The sequence below is a fragment of the Cavia porcellus genome, unplaced genomic scaffold, assembly GCF_034190915.1.
Source record: "Cavia porcellus strain 051 isolate PalLab524CR breed Dunkin Hartley unplaced genomic scaffold, mCavPor4.1 scaffold_12, whole genome shotgun sequence".
NCBI lineage: Eukaryota > Metazoa > Chordata > Mammalia > Rodentia > Caviidae > Cavia > Cavia porcellus.
Window position 1 is genome coordinate 46,635,900 of NW_026947495.1, and position 22,267 is coordinate 46,658,166.

The following is a 22,267-nucleotide window of genomic DNA, read 5'->3' on the forward strand; positions in this document are numbered from 1 at the left end:
TGATTTCAAAATCAAAAGGACCTATGATTTGCTTGAAGAAAAGAATTAAAAATAGTAAGTAAATCCATCATTAACAGTTGGCCAAACCAGAGGGCTTAAAGAATACACTGAGAAAGACAAAACTGCTTCAAGTCTAAAATTAAAGTTTCAAAGAAAATTTAAAATTTAAAGTCCTCAAGAGTTCTTAGCAGCTCACTTGTCAAATTTTTTATCATAATCTACAGTTACACATTTATATGATCAGATATGGTAAAGAATAGATGACTCTCAAACTAGAAATAAAAGGGAGCTATCCAAAGTAAGAAGTTGATCTACGTAGCTAAAAATAGACTGGCAAGTGAGGAGCTGAAAGAGGAGAAAAAGAGCAAATGATTCAGGAGGGAGGGGTGGGGATCTTGCTGGTTTTGTTTTGTTTTGTGTTTTGTTTTTTTCCTCCTCTTCTTTTTTAAAGATAAATCTTAGCTATGCATCTTTACAATACTGACCCCAAGGCTCAAAGATTTAGCCTGGGTAATGTGAAAAATTTATAATGGGAACATCACCTACTCCTGTCTTCAAAGAAGATGGGTGGGAGTGGGAGCTGATGAGTGGGAGAGGAATTGTTTAAATCTGTAATTTAAAACATTTTAAATATAATTCTGACTCCTAAGGATTGTCATAGCTACCTTAGAAGATTGGTTACATGGTTCCTTTGTCTCTTGAAGTATTAACAAATAGAATAACTTCCCTTTTCGCAGCTATACAAATATATGTCAAGAGAGAAAAATGAAATACAACAAAGAAATTAAAGAAATCTCAAAGAATTTATATTTTCCAGAACACAAAGGAAGTCTGAAGCAGCTGTTCCAAGTTTTGCACCTTTGCATGTGATAAACCAGTATAAAACAAAACTATAGCAAAGAAACAATGAACTTAAGTTTGTAGCTGTGTTCATTCGAGTTTAACATCTGTTAGAATTTAGCAAAGTGTAGTAAAAAGACCCTAGCGGACATCCTCAGCCACTCCTAACTTAGCCATGTGGCCTGGGAGGGGACTGCCCTTCTCTTAGTCTGTCTACTCCATGGTAAAGGATAGTTGGTTATCTCAAAGGGTGCCATGAAGATTAAAAAAGAGAAGTTAGACACACCACAAACATGAAAAAACTTAGTTTTTGCAGCACCAGTTATGAGATATTCAGAGCTCTACATTCAAGGTCCAAACGCCACTCCTTAAAAATATCTTTCAGTGTTTCTGATAATTCTTTCTGGGTTTAACTAACTTTTTGGTTATAGTACCACACTGTCACACTAAGGTAATAAAATCATTAGGTCCAAAACAAGATAAACATTTTTAAAATATTGACATGAGGATAATGAAAGGATATCAGGTTCATTAAATTTCATATTAATTACCACTTTAATATTTTTCCCTTCTCAATCAGTTATCTCTTGTGCCTGACCAATATTTCAATGGAAAAAATAAAAAAGTAGATGGTAACAGAAAGAAAAATTACCAATATATTCATTAGTACTCAACACACAAAACAAAGGCATAATTTCATTGGCCAAATTTGAAATGATTTTATAAATTGTAACACCCAGGAATAGTGGGGCAGCAATCAGTGAAATTTCATCTTTATACATAGTCAAGTAACCACTGGTAAATGTTTCAAATAACAATCTTTAAGAGTCATAAAAATGTTGATTATCTTTGTAGCTATATTTTGATGTCCTATAGATTAAAAAAATCACAAAACAATGGTTTATGTAAAACTTATTTTTTCACAATGGTAAAAAAATGCAACTATGATAAATATTCCTAAATCAGAATATGTGAGTCGTTACTCTACAGAGGACTGTAAATACACTGTGTTTAAAGTTAGAATGGAGTTTGTTCACTGTAAATATTAAATGAAAAGTGTGTGTGTATGTGTGTGTGTGTGTTGTGCACTGAAATAAAGACTGAAAGGAAATACATCCAAGTATTAAGAGTAGTTATTTCTGAAGTATAGGAGTAAGCTTATGTACATTTTTCAACACTTTCCCTAACTTACTGTAATGAACATGTATGAATGCCATAATCAGTAATTAACATTATTTTATTAAAGTCATTCCTTGCTTTGTCAAAGTATTTAGTTCACAGGCAATGGTTGAAGACACCAATAGAATATCACTATGATGCTCACATTAGGTAAACATTCACAAGCCCACTGCCATGCTACATCAGAACAATCACAACTCTGTTCTCCAGTCCACAAATTAGAAGCTGTGGCCTTAAAATATTGCACACTGAAAAGCAAGGGTATCCCTGAAAACACAGAAATATCAACAGAAAATGATTTTTACTCTATACTGAAATGTACCTGATCTCTGGGACATAAAGCATCAGAATAATCTAGCCTGACTTTGTTTTTATACTTTTCCCCTCACCTTTTAATTGTCTTGACAGCATTAGAAAAGACCTAGTGATTTCTCTGACTGGAAAAGATAATCAAGAAAGTGCTGACTCCCCACTGTTGTATGGTACTATACTGAACAAGAGGTACCTTTAATCTGACTCAGCCAAATGAGACCTGTTAACACAGTAATGAGGCTATGTAGAGACTGCAGATGCAAGCAAAATGTTCCATAAGTAAGCTTAATGCTATAGTAAACTGAGAAAAGGAAACCAAGTAGCTCATTCGTGTTCTCTTGTAAGTGATAAATGATCTTTCACGTTGAACCAAATGCTTTCACCTTTAAAGGAACAGGTGAGCAGTGTTGCATTTATAATGAGCTTTATCTACATATGGTTAATGTCCCTAAATTGTAATTTCCTTTGCTAAGAGAAGAGCTCACTATGACATGCTAATAAATTAAACATAACATGTCCTGATTTGATTTCTAACTGCTTTGCGTCAGTTCACAGAATGAAGACAATACAAACAAAAAAATTTTTCAATATGAACAAGAATTCTGTACTTACAAAGAAATTATACAACAAAATCTCAATTATTTGTAATTTTAAAAATATTTTATTTGCTTAATCAATTTCATAGATGTGCATCGCAAAAAATGAAAAAAGAATTAAAATAAAAGGCATCTGCCTTGTGACCCACATATCACCAGTCGCATTTCCCAAAGGCACTCACTTTTAACTATTTTTGGTTGTGATGCTTTAGGACATTGCCTTAGGAAAATAACTTTTAAAGTATATTACTGCTCTTGACTAACAAATCTGAAATACTATCTGCTAATTTCCCAATTCACAGGATACATTTAAATTTATATACATACTCTCCAGTTTGGAAAGGAGAATCAAGTTTATTGAGATGTAATTTACATCTGAAACATTCATCTCTTAGTGCACACTTTTATGAGATTTGACAACTGCAATTGAATCATCCCCCCTCTTAGGTTTCCTTGTTCTAAATAACTGCCCTTCCCACCCAGCTGCTGGTAAGGAATGATGTTTTAGACTCCTATACTTTTACATTCTCCAGGAAAAATGAATATAGCCTTGTAAGTCTGGCTTCTGTCATTTCTCTTAAGGTATTTGACTCATGTTTTCCCATATCTCAGTAGTTTTTTGAATAAATGCACATTTTTTCACTTATTAAAGGACATTTGGCTTTTTCCCTATTTTTACAGATTAGGAGTAAACCTTTATTAAACATCATTATACAGATCTCAAAGTGTAATAAATTTCTTTGCCAATTATCTAGGAACAGCAGTACTACATTGTATAGAAAATGTATGTTTAATTTTATCATAATTAAAATACTTTCTGAATGGCTGTATCCCTGGACATTCCTTCTGGTAATACATGAGAATTCCAGTGACATCACTTGCAAATTTTTCATTGGGATGTTTGCTTATTATTGAGTTCAAAAAATTCTTTTCATATTTTGAACATAAGTGCTCTATTGGTTTTATATTTTATAAATATTATGTCTCATTCTGTGGCTTGTCTTTCATTTTTAGCAACATTCTTCAAGGAACAAAATTTTTTAATTTTGATAATTTAACCTTAGTATTTTCTTTTATGGATAGTATTTTGTAGCTCTTATCTAAGAAATAATGCCTTTCATAAAAATTGAGATTGTTTTCTATGTTTTATTATTTTTTTAATTTTTTTCAGTCCATGATCCATTCTCAACTATCAATTGTAGACATGCAAAGTATGTTTTGAGGATCTTATTTCATTTTGTTTGCTTACTGATGCTCAATTTTTCTAGCATTATTTAATGAAAAAAAAAACCCTGTACTTTTTCCATTAAATTGTCTTTATTTCTGTGTCAAAAACCAACTGACATACACGTGTGAGTCTATTTCTGGTTTCTCCATTCTATGCCAATGATCAGTGCTCCTCTCCTTTTCTAATACAGCTTCAGTTACTAAAGATTTATAATTCTCCAAATTAGGTACTGTCAGAATTTAAACTATGCTCTTTTTTCACAATTTATTTGATTATTCTAGTTTCTTTGCTTTGTTAGGGAAATTTGAGTTTTACAAAGATCTCTGCTAGTATTTTTGTTGTGATTCTGGTTGGGATTAAAGTAAATCTATAGCCTAATTTGAGGATAACTAACATTAACAACACTGAGCCTCCGATTGTGTGAATACAAAATACAGTTCCGTTTATTCAGATTTTTAAAGTTTTTCAACTGTGCTTTGTACTTTGGAGGCTGTCATCTGGATTTTAAGTATTTACTGAAATTATATAATTTTCTTTAGCCTGCTAAAATGATAAATTACAATATTAAATTTTTGAATGTTGAATCAGTCTTGCATTGTCAAAGTAAATTCCACTTGATTATACTGTATTATCCTTTCATTATACTTCGTAAAATTTTGTTAAAATTGGTAAAAATTCTGCATTTTTATAGGAAATACTGGCTTATGGTTTTCTTTTATTATAATTAGTCATAGTCTTAGAAGATGAACAGGAAGATATTCTCTCCATTTCCATGTTCTAGAAGAGTTTGTGTAGAATAGACACCATTTCTTCCTAAAATTTTTGATAGGATGCACTGGCAAAGCTATCTTATTTGGTGAAGTTGTTAAGCACTGGACTATGACATGTCATATATATATTCATACTCAAGTTATCTGCTGTTTCTCTAATGGCTTTTGGTAATTTGACTCTTTCAAGGAATTAGTACATTTTATCTAAATTTTCTAACTGTTCTTCAATATTCCCTTACTTTTATTTTCCTATCTATAAAGTGCGTGGTGGTGTTCCCACTTTTATTTCCAGCCTGTATTTTGTGCATGTCCTCTTTTTGATTGGTAACTCTAGCTAACGGTGGATCAATTGTATTAATATTTTTTAAAGTAGCTTTTAGCTCCCATAATTTTCTTTAATGTCTACTTTCAACTTTATGATAATCTCTTCTTACCTTTATTATTTCTTTCCTTTGGCTTAATTTGACTTTAACGCTTCTAGAATTTTTACTCTAAATTTAAGAATTGCTTTAGTTACATGCCACCATTTATGGTATGTTTTAATTTTCGTTCAATTAAAAAATATTTTCACAACCTTTGTGGAGGTCAGTCTGGAGATTTCTCAAAAAGCTGGGATTCGAAGTTCCATTTGTTCCAGCTATTCCACTTCTAGGCATATTCCCAGAAGAACTGAAAGCATCATACCACAGGGATATATGTGCACCTATGTTTATAGCAGCACAATTTGTAATCGCCAGACCTTGGAAACAACCCACGTGTCTATCAACTGAGGAATGGATAAAAAAAGTGGTGGTATTTCTATACAATGGAGTATTACTCAGCTATAAAGAAGGATCACATTGAGATATTTATCAATAAAGGGGCACAGCTTAAGACCATACTCATAAGTGAAATAAATCAATTTCACATGTGTGAATACCGAATAGCTTCCCTAATGTAAGTAATGATTCAAATATATAAAAGTATGTGGTAATCATGATTCCCCATGATGTGGCCTTGAAGCCTTGTAAAGTTTTCACTTATTAATTGGAATGGCTTTATTCTGGGCTGCTTGATATGGAAATACTTGAAGCTATAGTATATGAAGTTATATTCAAATATTTCAAGGAAAAAGACAGACACTATGGTAACTACTATTAAGTCGGGTTATTTGGTGGTGAAGCACTAGGTTGCTGAAACAGTCATGCTTTGACCTGTATTGTTATATTGTTATGTCCTCTTTTATCTCAATCTCTCCCTTATTCATTAAAAAAATTATTTAGTTATTTTTTATGATTTTTTAATTAAGGGGAAAAATTTTTTAAAGTTAGCAGGATATAGTAAGTTTTTTTGATTTCCTATTAACTTGATTTGAAGTCCTGTAATACTCCCACTATCTTGTTTTGACAGATTAGACTCTGTTCCATTCTGTATAATAGTATCAAGTTTGAGAGTATAGGCAACTACTTTGAAGGCAATAAAATTCAGTAAGATGCCCATTCTGGTTTGACTATTATCTCCTTTGGAAGTCCTGTAATGTTTACAATGTTTAGGTTTTATTGGTCTTATTCTCTACTGTTTAGTTCAACTTTATAATACCTAATGAGTAGACAATTCTTTTAAAAAAGCAAGAGGCATTATGGTAACCATTGTTGATAACCTTGTACTCTGTTTTTACATCATCTGCTATGTCTATCCTTGGTTTTGACTGACAGCTTTGTTTTGCCATATTTGACTTTATTCTTTTCCAAAAAAAAAAAAAGTAATAAGAACTAAGGAGTAATAAAACCCAAAATGTGTAAATTTTATTGTAAAAAAGAGAGGGAAAAAAGTGCTCTAAAGGATACAACTGCAAGTGTGTTTAGGGGTGTTAAATAGATGACCATATTAATGTTTTTGGTTGGATCATTGAACAGAACTGTTTGCAGTCTCACTGTTTGAATGTCCACTTTGTATGCTTTGATACTGTGACTTGAGCAACCATCTCTAAGATGATAATGCATAATATATTACCTGATGATTTCTTACTGTTTTGTTTTTTTTTGTAGCTCTGTATTAGTTGTACCCTTACACCACTTTGTTTTGTTTTGTTTTTTCTTTTTCCTTTTAAATAAAATTTTTAAAAAAATATTTTGTATTTTCTTTCAGCTTCCATTTTGACTTATACATATTTAGAATTTTGCTGCCTAATTTTCAAATATCTGAGGATTTTCTACACCACTGTTCTTTATCTCTAATTTACATTATATCCAGAGAATATATATATAATTTAAATTGTTTTAAATTTGTCTTCTGGTCCACAATATGATCTACTTTGGATAGCATTGTTATGCCTACCATAAAACAATGTGTATAATGTTGTCGGTAGTTGGAACTGTACATTATTGTCAATTAGGTCAAGATGACTAAAAGTATTTTTCAGATCCTCTATATCCTTACTAGTCTTTATCTACTTATTCTAGACTTACACGCTTAGTGAAGACTCAGTTTTGCGTTATTCCATTTTCAATTCTAACTATTCACGCATTTTGAGACTCCAGTTAACTACATGCATAGGTATGACTATTTCATCCCTTTAATGAAATGTTCTATTTTTATAGGACAGCCCTCATAACATCCTATTTTTGAAGTCTATATTGTTAACTGTTAATGTAGGCACTCCAATTTTCTCAGGATTAGTGTTTTCAAGAAATATCTTTTTTTATGTTTTTCTTTTTAACTTATTTGTTCTTTTTATTTGAAGAATTTCTTACACTTAAAGTGAAGCAGTAAAGCACTTCTTACATGTAAAGAGGGTTTCTTACAGATAGTTTACACCTGGGTCCTGTACTTTTACTCAATCTGACAAACTCAGTGATTTTGTTACTGTATTTAAATCAATTATATTTAATGTATTACATTTAATGTAATTTGTGATATAGCTGAATAAAACCCCACCACCTTGCTAGTTGCTTTCTACTTTTTCTCCATCTTGTTGGTCCTTTTGGCATTCAGTCACCATGTTGTTAACTTCATTGAATATTTTTATTCCATTCATGTACACCATTGGCTTATTTATATCATGTTAAGAAATATTTTTAGGTTACCTTTCTACAGCTATCTTTGCCTTATAATCAATATGCTGAACTGAAATTGTGTATTCCCAATTGTCATACATCCTACATGTGTATATGTCATAAATTAATAGACTTTCCACTATTTTAGAATCAATGACCTTTCAGAGTAAATTAAGAAAAATGTTTCTATCTTCATTTTAGTCTTTTGTAGGGATCTTTATTTCTCTGTGTAGACCTGTTATTAAATTTGATATTGGATTTACTTTGTCTTTTAAAATTCCCTTTATGACTTATAGCATAAGGAATTTTTTTTGCACCAGGGATCAAACTCACAACCTTGTACTTACCAAGCAAGTGCTTGAACTACCAAGCTAAATCCCCAGCCCAGTACAAGGAATTCTTGCAGATTTTGTCTGTCTAAAAATGTCTTTATTTCATTTTAAAAGATAATATGTGGTGTGGAATACTGTGTTAATTTGCTGCATCTCAAAGTTGTCACTTATTTTGTTTTGCATAGCTTATGATTACAGTGTGCTATAATTCTTAAAATTGTTTCTCTAAGTGGGCACAGTGACACAAGTCTGTAATGCCAGCTACTCAAGAGTTGGTGGCAGTAGGATTTTCCAGGTTTGAGTTAAGTTTGGGCAACTTAACAAGCCTCTGTCTCAAAACTGAAAAAAAAAATTAAAAGGCTAGGAATGTAGCTCAGTGATAGTTTGTCCAGTATGTCTGAGGCCCTACGGTCACCTAAGTTCAATCTCTACCACAGAAAAAGAAAAAGTGTTTCTTTATGTAACAGATCTATTTTATTCAGGCTCCCTGCCCACCACAAATTTTTTCTCTTCATCTGTGAATATCACCATTTTGAATATGACGTTTTTCCTAATTGTGTGGAGTTTAGAAGACGTATTATCATGTTTGTTTTCTTGAGCTCCCATGATTGGTAATCTGCAGTCTTTCATTATGTTTTGAAAATTATTAGCCAGTATTTCTTTATGTATTTCTCCTACCCCATTCTCTTTCATCCCCACATAAAATTTCATTTATACATATATTATATCATGTGATATTGTCCCACATCTCTTGTAGCCCACACTTACTTTTTGCTCTTGAATTGCCATCTCCTGAAACTTATCTCCATAGTATAAATATGACTCTATATAGTATGATTATGCTATTATAAAGCAGTTTCAATTGATCCATCTTCAAATTTATGATTCTACCTTTAATTGTATCAGGTCTCCTAAGAAATACATCAAAAGTATTTTTTCTTTTGTTTTTCATAACTAGTAGTTTCATATAGTATTTTCTTATATTTGTTCTCTTTTACTTATGAACCTTCATATTTCTCCATGCATATGTTTCCACCTTTTACATTAAAGACCTTCAATTTAAAAATACTTATTTTTAAATATATATTTCCAATATCTGCATCACATTGTATTAAGGGACTGGTCTTTTAAAAGTGAAAGGTTTTTTCCTTGTTTCTTTATGGGTCTCATAATTTTTGGTTAATGAAAAAATATTATTTACAAATTTATTTAGACTATCATAAGGCCTTTATGCTTAAAGTGATATACATCAAATATAGAGGGATATATGAAGTAGAAAGAGGTATTAGATATGAAGAGTGAAATATAAAACATCACATTGGAGTTTGACTCCAATGAACTTTTAAGTTAAGAATGGATACAGTTGGGCTAAGGGAAACCACTAAACATAATTAAAATGTATAATTAAAAAATTAATAAAGGAAATAAAATGAAGCACTAAAAATGACTTTTAAAAGATCAAAAGGGGGAATAAACACAAGAAAAAGAAAAAGTGAGCCAAGTAGCAAGACAATTGGCTTATGGTCATACTAATTTTATGCTAAAGGTAAAAAATCTAAACACTAATTAAAGCAGATACTATCAAAATATTAAAATATAAAATCCAAGAATCAATTACATACTCCATACAAAAGCTGTAGTTCCAAAATAAAGAAATAGAAAAGTTTTAAATAAAAGCATACAGAATATATATCCCAAACATTAGTAAACATGGTCATATTAATTTTAGACAGAATGATTTCAAGATAAACAATATTACTGAAACAGAGACAAAATAATAAAATAGTCATTACATCAGCATGACATGACAATCATAAATGTCTAAATAATTATGTCTAAATAAATGTGCCTAAAAGTTTTTAAAATATAAGATACAAAAACTGAAAAAACAAAGGAAAACATTGAAATATCCACAAACTTAGAGATTTTAACAATTGCTGAGATCAAATACCTGATACCTGCAACTTAAAGGAAAAGAGGTTTATTTGACTCATGGTTTTATTGGATTTAGGCCATGATCAGCTGGCTCCAAAACTGTACCGTCTTGGTGAAAGGGCATGGTGGAGTAAAGCAGCTTAGTTCACAGCTCCTGGCATAGCAGGGCAAGGATAAATGCACCAGAGAGGCAGGGGCCAGAGACCAGACATAGACCCTAAAATTATATCTCCATGACTCACCCAGGCATATCCAGAAGGTGCTTTATTAATCCCTTGGGCAGCTCCCAGTCCAATCAAGTTGACAGTTAACTATGACATTCTAATCTTTGTCAACTTGACACCCACACCTCCCCTTAAACCATATTAATTTCAAGTAAACTCAAGGTTATAATAATTCCACCTAACATGATACATCCTGTATACAACCAAGTGCAATAATTCATCCAAAGTCTCAACACTCCCAATACTGGTAAAAAGTGCAAGTCCAAAGTCTCTTCTGAGACTCTAGGCAACTCTTAGCTGTAAATCCCTGTAAAAATCCAGAAGCAGATTAAATAATCCCAGGATTCTATAACACAGGGTAAATACTCCCATTCCAAAAAAAGAAAAATAGGAAAAGATAATACAAAAGAATAAGATCAAAGCAAGACCAAAACCTGGCAGGGCAAATATTAATTCCTCTATGCCACCATCAGGGACACATGAATTCTTGAGAACTTAGGTAGCCCCACACCTATGGCTTTGCCTGTTGCAGACCACTGAGTATATCCCTCAGGCTGGATTCACCCACCGCCTGCAGGTTTCTTCAGTAGATGCCCTATGTTCTGGGGTCTCCCTTATACCTTTGGCTTCATTCCCTCACCTTTACATAACATCTTCTCAGAGGAACATTGATTGGCCTCCCAGCTCTTCCTCCGAAATATGGCTAGAAGCCTGCATGACCCCACAGCTCTTTATTCTGCATTCCTGAAAAGTCAGTATCATTTGGGCATTGCCAAGCTATTTCAACAACACAAGTAGATGCCAGATCTATTTGGACAATAGCTTCTGTGGATTCTGACTGACTAGATGGCTGAGAATAATGAAATGAATCCTGCTGAACCAGTTCCCTAGCTGGTCCTTCTCCAGCAGGGAGTCTGGGGAGTCTGTTCTCTAATAAAGGTTTTATACTTTTGTATATTTGAGACCATAATAGGTACAGTCTTTCTGATTCCTGAAATCCTCTCAAAGCAGCCACCTTCTTATTCCAATTCAAAGTACTAGGTGTCTTTCTAAAGGCACTAATGTCATTAGCAACCATACCTCCTTTGATTCCAACTTTGTGTTTCTTTTCTTAAGTTCTTCACATTCTTCTGATCTGCTTCTTTGATCCAGATTCTCAATATGAATCGGGCTTTTAAGAAGCCAGAAGTACCTATTCCACAGTCTGAATGTTGCGCTGTCTTGAAATTTCCTTTGTAAAATCCATTACAGTTTGTTTTTGTTTTTCTTTTGACAAGGTCTCACTATGTAGTTCAAGTTGACCTTAAATTCACTATGTAGCCAAAGATGCCCTTGAACTCACAGAAATCCTCTTGCCTCAGCTTCCCAGATGCTGGCATTACAGGCATGCACTACCATGGGTAGCCCACTGCTTTATAGTCTTTAAACTTGGCCTTCTCCAAAGTCTCAGAACATAGACAAAACATACAGTTCACTGACAGGATGTAATATTCATGGTTTCTAGTCCAATTGCCAATGGAGTCTTCATTCCCAACTCAAATCTCAGAAGCCTGGCTTTTTGTCTCCATTACCTTCCAGAATTCTAATCTTCTAATCCCTGACCAGAATTACCTATCAGGCTTTTTTTTTTTTTTTTTTTCAGTGTTTGGGTGATTTTCTATGCTATATGTTCAAACCTTTTCAGACTCCTCCCAAAAACCATTCCAAAGGCTTCTGAAATACAAACATGGTCACAGCAATGACCCCACTTCTCTGGTAACAATTTTCAGTATTGGTTAGCTTTTCCATCACTGAGACCAAATACCTGATACTTCCAATTTAAAAGAGTAGTAGTTTATTTGGTTTAGGGTTTCAGAGAATTCAGCCCATGGTAGGCTGTTCCTAAGGCAGGAACATCATAGTTGAAGGGCATGGTGGAATAAAGTGGCTTATAAATTCACGGTGGCAGAGAAAATCAAAGGACAGTGCAAGACAGGAAGGGGTCAAGGGCCAGATATAGACCCGAAGGTCACACCTTCATAGCCAATCAGACACACCCAGAATTTCTCTCCCAAACCAGTCAAGTTGACATTCAAGTTTAACCACCATATTCTTGGAATAAAAATGTAGACAGTCTGAACAGCACCATTTTACCTAATTGACATTTACAAAACAATACTCTTAAACAGCCACAAGCATTCTGTGGGGAAAAAATTAAAATAACAGATGGCTTTGGGAATACAGCATTGAAGAGAGACTGGAGAGGGGCATGAGACAGCTCAGTGATGATGTTAATCTTTAATATCTTGAAAAAGATTAAGTGAATTCATTTTTTTTAAATTCAGTGAATAAGGACCTAAGACTTGTGAATGTCATATGTAAATATTTGATCAAAAGAGGAAAATGTTAGCAAATATTTAATTCCGCATAATGATATACATGTTGAAGTATTTGGTAGGAAATATACTGCTATCTGTAATTCACTTAAAAAGCATTAAAAATAATATATATTAATGGGTAGAAGTAATATAAGTGGAAATGTGATAAAGCAAACATAATAAAATGATACTGTATAATCTTGTTGATAAGGATATAGGTAGTAACTGTAAAATTCTTTCAATTCTGATGTATTAAAATTCTTATGTGCTGAGAAGTCTAATCATAAATTTTGGCAAATAAAAGTGAAATAAAAGCTTTCCACAGGCAAGAGAATTAATGGCCATCAGAATTGAACTACATAAAAGATGAAGGAAAGAAATTAAGCAGACATAAACTCCTGTCTATACAAAGTAATAAAGATCAAAGATCACTGTAAATGGAAAATAGATGGACAAATTAAACTCTTGCATTCATTTGTTTAAACACAACCCAAGATTTAAAGCCAAACAAGTAAAATGTATTACAATGTATAAAGTAGAATTGATGAGGTTAATAGCAAAAAGGACAAAAAGAAAGAGTTGGAAGTATATAATGACAAAGTTCTTAAATAACTTATGATAATTTAACATGACATTACAAATATTTAAACAATCACTAAAAATAGAACATAGAGGTAGATTATAAATTAGTCATGGAAATAATGCATAACACTAATATTTGGCAGATAAAGAAGGGAAGAAAATTGGAAAAAGTAAAAGAGATAAAGGATAACAAGATGACATATTTTAATCCAAACTGTATTGACAAATAAAAACGCATGTTTTCTACACACACCAGTTGAAGACAAATGTATAAGACTCAATCAGAAGTGGGAGTCAACCGTATGCTCCTCCAAAACTCCCAATTGAACTACAAAGACATATCTAAATTATGAATAAGTGGATGAAAAAATCTATAAAATGCAGACATTTAACCCAAAAAGCTGCAATAGCTATATTAGTGGTTTAAAAGTAAAAATACAAATATTAAATGTAAGAAATCTATCATGACTATAATATTGACAGAGTAAACTTCCAGGCGAACAGCAGTATTACCAGTAGTAAAGAGAGACACATCATAATCAGCAGAAGGTTTCCGAATGATAAGTATGTAGTAAGAAAATATAATAATTCTACATATTATATATATAATACCAATAACAAAGTTTTCAAATACATAATTGGAAAAGTTAAAAGACAAATCCACAAGCTGGAGATGAGAACATTTTTCTTTCAATAATTGATAAAAGAAGACAGAAAATTATTAAAGATATGCAAGACTTAAATAACACTAAGCAACTTGACCTGAGATTTACAGAATACTACACCCATCAGAAGTAGAATACTCAATTCACTAGCTCAGATACATACTGTTCTATAAAACAAATACAAATGAATTCAAAAGAATGGAAAGTGTACTGATTATGTCATTTCACTACTAATGAATTTAACTGGAATTGAATAACAAAAGAAATACTTTAATATATGTGGATGTTAAACAACAGACATCTTAAACACCAAATTGGTCCCAGAAAATTACAAAGAAAATTTGAAATTATTTTAAACTCAGCAAAAAATGAAAACACAATAAATCTCAATGTATGGAGGAACAAAAGCAGTTACTTGAAGGAAATTTAGAATTTTAAATAAATTTAAAAAGATCAAAAGTCTTAAATGGAACAATTTAAGAAAAGGTCAGCAAATTATGGCCCATTGGTTGGCCCATTTGTAAATAATTTTAATAAAATGTAGCAACACCAATTTGTTTATATAGTATCTATAGATTCTTTCACACCACAAAAGCAGAATTAGGTAGTTGCAACAAAACTATATGATCATCCAGCCCAAAACATTTACTATAGGTCTGTTAAGAAATCACTGTAAACACCAGATCTATAAATAAACCCAAAGTAAGTAAAGAAAAAAACCCAAGATAACTAAAGAAAGAAAATAATGAAAAGGCAGAAAGTAAGGGGAAAAGGTCAATAAAGCCAATAACTATTTATTTGAAAGGAAACAATAAAATTAATAAACCTCCAGTTTATTTACTTTGATCAGTTAGACTGATCAAAGTAAAAAAGTGAATGCCAGAATGTCATTCCCCATGTCAGAAATATAATTGGGACAAAAAAAGTATAATTGGGACATCACTACAAACCCTATAAATATTTTCTGAAAATAAAGAAATATTATGAAAAACTCAGTGGTAATGGCACTTTTCAATTTTTTTGACTTGTTTTGTTTTGTAGCAGGGATCGAACTCATGACCTCACACTTGTCAGGCAGGTGCTTTTACCTCTGAGCCAAATCCCTGCCCCCAAAGCACAATTCTTGTACCAATTGTACAAAAACATCTTCATCTTGATTTGGCAGAACTCTCTCAGTCCTTTTAAAGTCAACTTTCTTTACTACACAAAAAACAACACCTTTTAATATGGTCTAGGTAGAGAACAGATATAAAAAAAGAAAGATTTTTAAAAAGAGCTTTGTTCAACTACACATTTATTATTCTGTAATGAATCTTCTGCTAATTGTATAATTATTCTTTAGTCAATTTTCCAAGTTTACTTTATTGTACATTTCCTGGAAATACACACTACAGACTGTAAGTAGAATTTAAGTGAGACTGCAACATGACTAGGATTATCAGAGCAGGCAAATGTTCACAGACTAGAATTTTTACTCTTGAAGAGCAATAATAGGATAGTAGAATAAAAAAAATCACACATTTCTAGGAGAACAAGCCAGAAAAATGTCATCAGATACAATTGTGATGTGTGATGAGTTAATACTCTTTAATATATTCTAGCTCTGTTCTAAAACAATCAGGTTTTTTAAGCATGTGTTAATCTGGATTAGTGCTCTCTGAGGAGTTAAGATCTTTTAGATAAGCATTCATTTATGAAACTAAACACTTTACATTAGAATTATCATTGTTTGGGTCCAGATTGGATTTCTGTAATCCTGTTTTGACCAGTCTTTATTTCAATCAGAGACTTGCACACACACACACACACACACACACACACACACACACACACACACACAAATTCTAATGAATCTATGTGGCATCTTTCATTGTCCTCGTACTCATCATGAGGTAAGGATGACAAAACAGATTGGGAGAAAATGTGTGTTTCACTTTCAAATTTGTAGTACCCTAATGATTTTCTTGATGTGAAAAGTTTATTGAAAAAGTAGACCGATCTAATTTGAGATGTTTAAATCTCAAATTTGAGATATTGCAAATTTAAATTGTTCAAAAAAATAATAAGCAAGTTTTTGAGTCATACTGAATGATTCACCCCTGGATTCTTCAGGGAATTAATTTAAAACAGTTCCAAAGAAACAGTATCTTCACATGCCTACCCTCTAAAGAATAGATCAGAGCAACGAAAAAAGAAATTATTCTAGAGGCAACAAAGTGAAAAATCAGAACACAGCTGAACTATGTTAGCCAGGCTGGCAATCAGAGCAACTGAATTCCAAAGTGTTGGCTTCTGTGGAAGTAAAGTTTTCCTTGTCTGTTTCACACTCCTACTCACCTCCTTTCTTTTACTTTTCACTGGATCCTTAAGTGAAAGGAATAATGATGTGCAATGTTCAGGGAACCAAGCATTTTACATACTTCAGCTTTCAAAGAACAAGCAACGGAGGGGGTTCTTGCAATTCCTTATCTTCTCCCTCTCTATAGCAAGAGTGAGAAGGTAAGATCTGGTTTCTCATATGAGACCCAGCCGCCTCTCTCCACAGACTCGGCCTTTGCTCATTTAGTCACCCCTGAAATTACCAGAGTTCTCACAAGAATTGAACTAACATGAGATGCTAGAAGTAGAGATCCTTAGTTCTGCCACCTCTCTGGCTCCATTTTGTCACACACTGGATGGCCTTTCAAGATGGAATCATAGTGTCAGGAGCCAAGATTCTGATTTACGACAGTCCCTCTTTTTTTATCCTTAGATAAAATGCTTAGTTACTAAGCATTTTGAAAATGAATCCATTAAAGTTGTCATGTAATTAGGGACCAAAGCAACAGGTGACAAGTGCCTTACATTTAATGTTTTTCTGGATATCCCCACCTGACTGAGGGGATGCACCTAAACCAAGACAGTACAGGTATCCCAGGATTCCTCTATGAAAAGTGTCATTACTATATCATAAAGATTTCTTAAACAGTGCAATGATATGTAATGATAAATTTTAAGTTGATTACTGACAACAAAAAATATAAAATCTAGAAGGTTAAAGCAATGGAAAATCCAGGTGTAAGTGATAAAATATATCATACATTCTTTGTGCTTAGAATTTTTTTTCTGTTTATTAATTGGTGAAAATAGATTCTCTCATTATATAGTAAAGTCTTGGGCTGGGAATTTAGCTCAGCAGCATAAGCACCTTACCTGGCAAGTGCAAGGTCATGAGTTCAATCCCTGGTACCAAAAATAAATAAATAAATAAATAAATAAATAAATAAACTTCTTTACATGCTTGTAAACATACTTGTGAAAGTTGCCTAACTATCGTTACAGTTGTTCATTTGTAGGTCACTTTCCACTACAAACCTCAAAATGAAGATGATACCAATCGGTTGGTGGTTACAACTGCAGGAGGAAACTTAGGTGGAATCCTACCGCCTCTGGCTGGTATTTATGTATCCTGGGCCCTTCCGGAAAGATTTGTAATCACCTTTTTAAAAACATATTTCAAAACACCCCAAACTGTGCCACCTCCCTAACACCAACTCTATCCAATTCTACTCTTAATTTCCTTTTCACATTGAAATGCAAGAATACCAAGAAATATATAACCAAATGGATTTTTACTGCCTGCAAGCATTTCCTCTAAAAGAAAAACATATGAAAGTTCATTCATAAGGAATATACTCTTAAGTCTGTAACTACCACTTTCAAATAAATATGCTCAAAAAATAAATCTGTAAATAACCATCACTTTTAAAATACAGAAAATTTGGAGAAAACCATCTTTTTATGTAACAGTCACTTCCAGACAGTCCAGAGTGTTATTCTTATCTCTTCCACACAAACCTCCATGTTGAGATACTTCTGTCAGATTGAGAAAACCTAAGTACTCCACCAGTTCAAAAGAGGCAGGGAGACTTCCTGTTCAAAGAGTGATCCCTCTTGACACACACATGGCGACATTAGCAGAGCTGGAATGCAAGTTCTAAAAGACAAAGTACAGAAAACAGGTCTGCCCTTCTCTTTCCTAATAAAACAGCCAGAAATATACGCATCAGGAACATTCACTTCACTCCTATATACCTTTATATTGCATTCCCAGACAAAAGTAGGGAGCACCCAATCTAGAATCAAAACAGCAATTGGTTTCTAATATACATATGTCCCATGCCATATTTGTGAGCCACTTCTACTAAAAACTATATTCACTCTTTATCTGAAATTCAATTTAACTGGGGGTGCGCTTGGGCTGTTTTTGCTAACTATGAGAGCCCATATAAATACATCTTCCGAAATTACTTATAAATGCTGTGGGCTCAAAACTCTTTACCTTTATCTCACACATATCCCCTGAACTCTGGAGTCAGAAAATTGCTCTGGTATTTCAGCTTCAGAGACTAACAGCATTTTACTGACAACATATTCCCAGCTGAGCCCCTGCTTTCTGCCACCATCCCTTCCTCCTCCCCAGAACTGCTTCTCCTGCAGTCCACTCCACCCCACTTGAGAATCCACTCTTCTATTGCTTGTGTCAAAAATTTGGCATTATCATTAGCTCTTCAAAGCAAAGAAGTTTCTCTAACCGTAAATCGTTTACTTTCATATGCAGAGGAACTCTGATTTTACATGCCTGTAAATCTAAGGCAAAATAATGGGCTTAGGCAGTACCACCAATGAAGAAATCAGTCCCCAGGGCTGTCTGCACAGTTTTTCCTAGGCAGCCTCTTGCCACATTTATGCCAATCAAGCAATAAATGACTGCGCTAAAAGAAGGGCAAAGGTGACAACATCTTTTGCATTTACAATCTCAACCCTAGGCTTTCACTTTCACTTCCAGAAAAACAGCTGAAAACTTTTCATGACAACCTGTTAACAGTTGTTTGGAATAGGAGGTTACTCATTACAATATCTGAAACCTCTACTTCATCCAGGGTAAAAAAGGGAACACATATCTTTCCATTTGGTACGGTACCAACAAGTAGCTCTATAGACTCTCATTAAATCCTTCCTCACCAGACAAAAAAGAAGTTTCATGAAACTTCTAGACAAGAAGAGAATGCACAAAGAGTGAATCCACATCACAACTTCAAGGTCTAGATCTCCTGGAGACTTTTGCCAATTCTTTGGTACAAATAATGACTACTGTGAAGTGATACTAGATCATTTGTATCAAACATCAAGTAATCTAAAATCTAGATAAGCAGAGTAACCTACCTTTAAAAAAAAACTAGTCCAGATCAGCATATAGTTTTTATAAGTTTCTACCAACTGTTACCTTCTGTGATTCTCAACTGGGAGCAATAGTCTCTTCCCCTCTGCAAAAGCATGGCACTGTTAAAGCGACAGAGAAGCTAGGAAGAGCGGACAATGCATAAAACGTTCTTGGTTGTCATGTTTTCAGATATTTATAGTCTTAGCTTTATACTCAGTAAAGGCACAATGAATTTGGAGGTTTCTGTTACCTAGGTTTTGATAATTGTGTCATCATGTCAAGAAGAAATGTTTATCTAACATTCCAACAGGGGTAAGTACATGTTCATAAATGGCCAATATGATTAGAACTGTAATTTATAAAAGTGACCAGATCAAAACTGAGGTAACAACCATGTAAAAAAAATTTTTTTAAGATTTTTTAAATAAAAGCTACCATGAATTGATTTATCAAGCAATCAGACTTTTCTGAAAATTTAGGACAACATAGATAGTAATAGGCATTACATTATTACATTTATGTGGGACACAAAAGAAGTAAGTTTCCTAAAGTAATTTCAGAACAACTGCATTGTACAGAAAAGTTTGTTGTAAAATTCAACTTTAATAGCTACTTCTCTACTACATTGACACATTAGCTCCACAATAAGCATTTTTCTTAGATTTCAAATTTTGAGGAAACAATCAAATATGAATGGAAGATCTATATTTTTTCATTTTTGTACATTTCAATGCCAGAAGTTTCCATGCCTTGTCAAGAACATAAAGAGGCACATTGTTATATTGGTACAGTATTTCCAGGATCTCTGAAACTTTCTGTAGATTCTGTCAGGTAACAAAATACTCTTTTTAAGCCTAGATTTTTTTTAAAAAGATCGAGTCTGTTTAAAATGTCTGTAGCCCAGTGGTTAGCTCCTATACATAAGTCTATCTGTAGGAGCAATTTCACACATGCCCAGCCCAAAGTGTGACATCTGAAAGAGTGTTCTTTTGGCTTTTGAGGTTTTGGGGGTCAATTCTATTAAATAGTCGACAGCACTCTCAGTATCTCAAGCTAAAATTTTCATCCATTTCTTATACAGACTTTTCATGGCTAGTTTTCTTCCTAACTTAAAATGCACATATGCCACTCTATGTCATCATTTTCCTGAAAACTTCAGATCAAGAAGATTCTGATTTCCTAAAATACAACTACAATGCTTTAATTCTCAGGTATCATCAATTAGTCCTTTCCAGTGATCAATTTGTACTCAAATACGGTATTCAATGACTCTTTGGCCATATGAAACACTAGAATCTTCTACATGACAGCAATCATACTATTCAAAACATTCTCCTGCACATGTCACTGTGAGGAAAACTACCCAGTTATTAATGTCAAACAGATTGCCATTTGGGAAAACAAAAATGAATTAAAATCAGCTTCGGACAAAGTACAGCTTTATAGAAAAACACCAGGTTTTTATGTGCAAATGTCTTTAATGTCTGATTGAAATGTTTAAAGAACGTGTTAGCAAGGAATCTGTTCCTGGTCTATGTAATCCAGGACAATTTAATGAAAATAGTTTCAACGCCGAAAGGTCTTCAGTCACAGCCGCCCGTGATTTTACCAACGATGCCTTTGCCCCACTTTCTAGTAAACACTAGTAAGAAACGTTAGGATTCTAGCTCTGGTCCAGGGCTCTATTTAGCCTAGCAAGGTACAGACCTGTTAGGAACGCTGGGACGCTTCCCAGAATTTTTTTTTCCCTGAAACTCTGAGGAAAAACTGTACCTCGAAAGCAATGTGCGTTGCAAACCACGCAGATCTAAACTGCTACCCCTGCCTCCCCCAGCTTGGCACAGGAGGCTTTTGGGTTACCCTTCACGCACTAAAACTCAGACCCCATCGCCGTCCTCGCCGCCACCAGGCCACCTTCTCACGCCGCCCGCGGCTCGGCAGCCAGTCCCAAGCGCACCTGCTGCCCTGCGAGCCTCTGCGGAGTGAACTCGCCGTGCACCCCGCTGCCAGCCAGGCGCGCACCTCCACACGCTCCCTACCCCTTCTGCGCCAAACTGCCCCAATTAGCCACCTGCACCGCTACTCTCCACACCCAGCGCCTCCCTGCCCTGCTCCCGGAGGCTCGGTCCCGCACACCTGTCTCTCCCCGCGCTGCCACACCTCGGGCGCCCGCGCCCCGCCCGCGCCCCCTCCGCCCGCCCGCGCTCTGCCCCCGTCCTGCCGCCGCCCGCGTCCCCGAGCGCCCGGCCCTCAGCCGCGCTCTCCGGCTCCACCCGCCGTACCTGCCGAGAGCTCGGCGCCCACGGCCAGCAGCAGCAGCAGCAGCAGCGCCTGGCGGAGCGCGGGGGTCATGGCCACCGTGCGAGCGCGCAGCGCCGCGCCGCGCCGGGCCGGGCCAGGCCGGGCGGGCCCCCGACGGAACCGGCCGCTTTGAAGTTCCCGGGCGCGGGAGCGAGCGCAGCCCGACGCCCTTCGGAAGTGCGCGGCGGCTCTCGGCGGCGCGGGCCCCTCGCTCCCCGCCCCCACCCCACGCCCCCCGCGCGGGCGGCGCGCGGCGCTCCTGCCACTGGCCCGGCAGCCGCGGGGAGGGCGCGGGGGAGGCGACAGAACCGCCCCTGCCGCGCCTCCGCCCCCTGCGCCCTCCGCGGCCGCCGGCCGGGGCTGCGGGGCTGCGGGCTGCGGGGCTGCCGGGCCGGGTTCCCGGAGCCGGGCGAAGAGGGAGCCGGGCCGGGCGGCCCAGACTGAAGCGCAGATTGTCTGGGTCGGGAGGGACTTCAGGAAAACTTAAAACAAGCCGCAGTTGCTCTCTGATATCTGCCCCACAGTGTCCTACAGCAGGTCGGCCCTGCTAGGGCTCTCGATAGTCTCCTTCAGTGTCCCTAAGTCTAACTGGACCGAGCCGTGGAATACCTCGACATTCCCGCGGACCTGTCCCACCACCAACCACATCGCGGCTGGTCAAGGGTCTGTAGAAGTGCGCCCTCTCTGTCCATCCCTGGAAATGACCGC

General features: G+C 35.5%; 1 protein-coding gene across 3 annotated transcripts in view; it reads right to left on the minus strand.

Annotated features, from left to right (window-relative positions):
* Acvr1c (activin A receptor type 1C) overlaps positions 1 to 21,754 on the minus strand; it is an 87,227-nt gene extending 65,473 nt beyond the window's left edge. For all 3 annotated transcript variants that reach the window (XM_063259122.1, XM_063259121.1, XM_063259120.1), the window contains exon 1: positions 21,541 to 21,754. In XM_063259122.1, the coding sequence (XP_063115192.1) occupies positions 21,541 to 21,610 (70 nt within the window). In that variant the 5' untranslated portion in view covers positions 21,611 to 21,754. The remainder of the gene's footprint in view (positions 1 to 21,540) is intronic.
* Positions 21,755 to 22,267: the final 513 nt, after the last annotated feature.